The sequence below is a fragment of the Musca vetustissima genome, unplaced genomic scaffold, assembly GCF_032173495.1.
Source record: "Musca vetustissima isolate MV318-11 ecotype Yass unplaced genomic scaffold, APGP_CSIRO_Mvet_v1 utg16895, whole genome shotgun sequence".
Classification (NCBI taxonomy): domain Eukaryota; kingdom Metazoa; phylum Arthropoda; class Insecta; order Diptera; family Muscidae; genus Musca; species Musca vetustissima.
Window position 1 is genome coordinate 57,368 of NW_026883302.1, and position 5,135 is coordinate 62,502.

A 5,135-nucleotide genomic window follows, 5' to 3' on the forward strand; every position below is an offset into this window, starting at 1 on the left:
CTTTAAGAATTTCTTGCAGAATTCAGAATCACTCATTTTGGCAGAAAATTTTGGGTACGACTAGGAGTAGTTTTTAGGGAAGGCGACTGGAATGAAATCTTTATGGACGAGAATTTTTGGCAGACGATTTCAAATGGTCTTTGTAGATAAATTTAGGGAATTTCTTATGGACACCATGAAAGGAGTATTTATAGACAAAATTTACTGCGTAGATATGGCCACCCAAAAAAGAAGACTTTAATTTTTTTATTGTTTTCCTTAAGGGAAAGAAGCCTGAAATATGTCCATTGTAGTCCATCAAAATATCGTTCTTTATACAATGGCCCACTTTTTAATGATAATTAAATTTGGCTCGTGTCTTATTTTTGCCCTTGTTCCAGAAACAAAAATATAAAAGTGAGAAATTCATCTTTACTGGGCCATATTTAATAGCTATAAATCCAATAAAAGTTAAGTGTGCCGAATTAATTAGAACCTCTTAAAATTGTGTGGTAGAATAAATCGGAAATGTGTTAATAAATTATGTCAACAATAATAAAATGTAAAAATAAATAAGCTACCATCTTCACAGGTGTTGATGCATTTTCGGGAAAAAGAAAATTTGGGTGTTTTAAAAGGGTGTTTCCCAGAGGGTTTACATATTCATACTTCTACACTCTATGGTACTACATAGATATAATAACAAATTAATAAAAGAAAATCACAACAAAACTATTATTGTAAAAAATATTCCAGTGATTTGACAAAATATGAGGTGCATTAGTTTTGTAAAATATCGCTTGTACTTTTTAGGTATATCCATGAAATGACTCAAAATGGACTGAGTGAAATCTCGGGCTATGTCTCGTTGGCTGAGCAAATCTTGGACAGTTTTGGAGTTATTTTAGTTCCTATTTTCAGCTTAAGTAAACTTTGTTTTTCAATGTGCCTTCTCTTATTTTTGGCAGGACAAACAATTTATTGTTCTTTTGTTTGGTCAACATTTTTCAACAAATGAAACCATGAAAAGGATACAGAATTAAAAAAATGACATTGTATGTTCATGTATAGGACAATCTAATAGGAATTTCACAAAATTTTCTTTTTCATTTGTAAAAATAAATTAAATATAACAAAAAACTATTTATGTTGGCGCATTTTACGTTCCTGCCATGTTACAAATTTTGTATTGGCCGATTGGAGTAGACGGTTTAAATGCTGTGTCAGTGTGCCGCCCAAGGGTGATAATTTTTGTTGGCAACGATCCTGAAAAAAACAAAAGAGAAAAACGGTAATAAATTATATTACAGACACAATATAATTTAAATTATGATTACATTCACAAACGAAATCACGTATAACGAAAGACGACACACTCTTTTTCTGCTCTTTTTTCTTATTGACTATGGACAGGCGAAATAGACCGTCATAATTTCACCTGTCCATTGACGGTCGTTATAAACGATTTCGTTAATATTTAAATTTTCATATAATTTTTCCTAACCTCAAAAGGCTGCAGTTTGGCCATTTTGAATCGTTGCAGTGCCTCATGCATTCTCACAGCCTTAGCCTCTAATTCCTGAGTGGTGGGTGGAAAACAATGCCAGAAATGTTTTAACAATTCCGACAAAGCTAGATAAAGATTTCTTAAATCTTTTTCAAAATCCGGTGGTACAAGTTCTGTAAAAACAAAAAACCTATATTAATATAAAAATTTTGTAAATAGTGATTTCCAATTTGCTTACGTGATACAGACTGCTCTTGAAAGCCACGCATAAGCGCACCACCCGGACTAAGCTCACCCAGTGCATTAACAGCTGCCGTTGAACTAACTAAAACTTTATGAGGTACTCGTTGATTCCAATTCTCTGTGGAGCATAACAAATGATATTGTATCTCTTCCATGCGCCGTGGATCTTCATGCGTATCAAAATTGGCACTTGGCATGGGTCCATGTAAGTAACGTTCAACTTTACAGAGATTTATTTGTTGTGATCTTGCCTTAGCCTCAGCACTATTGGCCTCGGGCACCAGCAATGGTTCCCCCAAATCTTCATAGATAATTTTCTCTGTAATTCGTTGTCTTTTGGCAGGTTTTTCTGGACTTCCTGAGGCAGGCGGCACCCCATTGCCACCATTTGTTGTATTTTCTTTTTGCTTCTTCTCGGCACTGCCATTCTCTGTCGTTTTATCATTACTTTGATTATTTAACGGGCCCGTCCCCGCGGCGCCACCCGTTACATCTGTACACGTTTTCAACACCATTATTGAATGTTGATTGAATCGTTTTATCATATTTTGATGTACAATATTTCCACTATTCACATTGTTACGATCACCTGAGACACTACAGAAACCCTCCTCCAATGGCACATCTTCAAATTGTTTAAGATCTAGCAGAGGATCGCCGGCACCTTGCTGCACAGCAGCCTTCAATGCCTGATCATCGATTTTACCACATTCGGCAAATATATCTTTGGTGCCGGCCGTAATACGATCACGATGAAAATAATGTGATTGGAAGAATTTCGTCCAGAATTCAGCTTCACTCATTTTGGCAGGTACATTTTCTTGATGTTTACGTTTAACGGCGGGATATGTTTTAAATATACAATGGATAATGTCATCGGTCAGGTTATATTTGAGACCATTACAACCATCGGTTTGGGGTTTTATATCGGCAAGAAAGGCACCCGATACACCTGTTTGGGAAGAAAAAAGAGAATTATTAAATATGTGTGGGAGATTGTGTTTTATAGATGAAAATCAAAGATTTGTCTATAGATGGGTTTGAAAGAGGGATTTAAAAAGGAGCTATACGGAGTCTTAATAGACTAGCTGAAGGGGTCGTAATGAACAAAATATAAGATGGTCTTCATAGACGAGCTGAAGGGAGTCTTTATAGACGACCGAAAGGGAGTCATTATAGACGACCGAAAGGGAGTCATTATAGACGACCGAAAGGGTGTCTATGTAGACGACCTGAAAGGAGTCTTTATAGACGGGCTGAAAGAAGTCTTTATAGACGAGTTGAAGGTGGTCTTCTATAGGCGAACTAAAGGGAGTATTTATAGACCTAATGGGAGTCTTTATAAACGAGCTGAAGGGAGTCTTCTATAGACGGCTTAAAGGGAGCCTTCTATAGACAACTTAAAGAGAGTATTTTCAGACAAACTGAAGGGAAATTTTATAGACGAGCTGATGGGAGCCTTCTCTCGTTGAGCCGCAGGGATTCGTCTATAGCCGAATTTAAGAGTTTTCTATAAACAATCTGAAGGTAGTCTTCCATAGACGAGCTGAAGAAGCGAGTCTTCTACAGCTATGTTTAAAAAGAGTCTGTAATATATGGGCATGTAGACTCGCTGTCGTGATTCCGCTATAGACAATCTGAAATGCAGGAGTTTTTAGGAGATCTGTAGCACAAGGGGCCCTTATAGACCAGATTGTGGTCACTTTAGTCTAGCATATAACAGGAATTTTGAGATGGCTATGACGAGATTTCGGATATGCCATCTAGATATGATATTCATAAATGGAATTATAGGCAATTGTCGGATGGTTGATTAGAAGCGCATTTCCGAGACTAGTTGAAGAAATTCTTGAACATGGTCTATGGCAGATTCCGAATGTAGTATATATAGGCAAATATTATATAGGCTCTACAGAAGGGACGGGTTTCATTCTTGTATCTGTCATTCCTTTCTTTTTCTCTCCCCTTCCTTTCATTTTATCTCTCCGCAATCACTTACCTATACTCTGTTTCTTATTGGTTTTCTTTAGGGCGTGCTCCTTTGCATGTGTGTTCCAAAATTCATCACTGGTCAGAACCTGGGTCATAACCAAATCTTTATATAATTGAAATAAATGTGGATTTTCCGATAATATACGATTTTTCTCCTCCAATTCCTTGTCGACTTTACGCTTGAAATTTGGCAGTAATTGTTGTAGCAGTTCTTTGACTTTATCACGATCGGCCAACATAGCCTGTTGACCATTACGATTGACAAAATGGAATGTTGATGTATTGCCATCGTGTAGAACAACCTGGAGCTGGACTTTGGGTTTGCCTTCCGGTGAGATTTTTTGAGCTATACAAAAATAAATAACACAAAGAATAAATCTTGAATCATGATTGATCCTGGGTGGTTACCCAGATGATATAACTTACTTTTAATATCGGCAAAACGATGGGACACGGCAACAGTGTCACGATTTTCCGCCATCCAGGCCAGACGTTCATTCATAACATAGAGCGTACCATCGCCTTTCTTATAACGTACCTCACCCATTTGTAGCAACACATCCTCACTGCTTGTGGTCATTTCCTTGAGGTGATTTAATTGAAGTTATTTTTTCCTTCGTATTGCTTGTGTTTGTTGGATTGCTGTCTTAGGGTGGTATTTAAATATATTTTTCTTTTGTTTAAATATTGAATTTTCCGGTAAATTATTTTATATTTTTATTTTATTTTCTAATGCATAAACTCCTGATTGTGTAGCTTGCGTTGAGTGACTGTCAATGCTGCTTCTTCTTCGGGTTTGGCACTCACGCATAATGGTATGCCAGTGGGATTCTTCTTCTTGCTTCACCAATATGGCATGATATTCACTGTGAAATGATAACACGTATAGCATAAAATTAAAATATATGGAAAAAGGGTGGTAAAAATGAAGACTCAAAACAAAATGGGCAATAATTAATTAAAATTGGATTCATAATTCGTTTGTTCACAGTTAATAGGGTTCTACAGATCGTTTGTGTGCTATACAATCAGTTGCAGGACCTATTTAAAAAAATATATATTTTCAGGATGGGACTTCCAGACCTATTAAAAAAAATGTATTTTTTTAGAAAAAATCCAAAAATATTTTTAAAAAACACACGTCTTGGCAAAGACCTTCACGCCTTTGCTAAGATCTCTTAAAATTTTTCGTGTGCCAATTTTTTCTATAGCAAGCAATTGGTGAGCTAATTGTTAACGAATGAAAATGTAACAAAAAATTTAAAGCATACTTTTAGGCGCTGAAACAAAAATAATAATAATAATATGACTTCAAGAGGCCTGTATTTGAAACGTAAAATTATGAAATTCTGATAAGATAATTTCTCTTCGAGGATATATACCCTGTCATATCTGTTTGTAATAAAAACAAATC

The 5,135-nt window shown here is 35.9% G+C and overlaps 1 protein-coding gene across 1 annotated transcript; it reads right to left on the reverse strand.

Moving 5' to 3' along the window:
• Window positions 1-1,103: 1,103 nt before the first annotated feature.
• On the reverse strand, window positions 1,104-4,304 carry LOC133330143 (general transcription factor IIH subunit 1). The gene is made up of 5 exons (XM_061538616.1): window positions 4,148-4,304; window positions 3,729-4,067; window positions 1,725-2,681; window positions 1,484-1,659; window positions 1,104-1,245 (listed from the first exon to the last, which is right to left on the reverse strand). The coding sequence occupies exons 1-5, from the start codon at window positions 4,299-4,301 to the stop codon at window positions 1,120-1,122; spliced, it is 1,752 nt and encodes a 583-aa protein (XP_061394600.1). The 5' UTR covers window positions 4,302-4,304; the 3' UTR covers window positions 1,104-1,119.
• Between the last annotated feature and the right edge of the window lie 831 nt (window positions 4,305-5,135).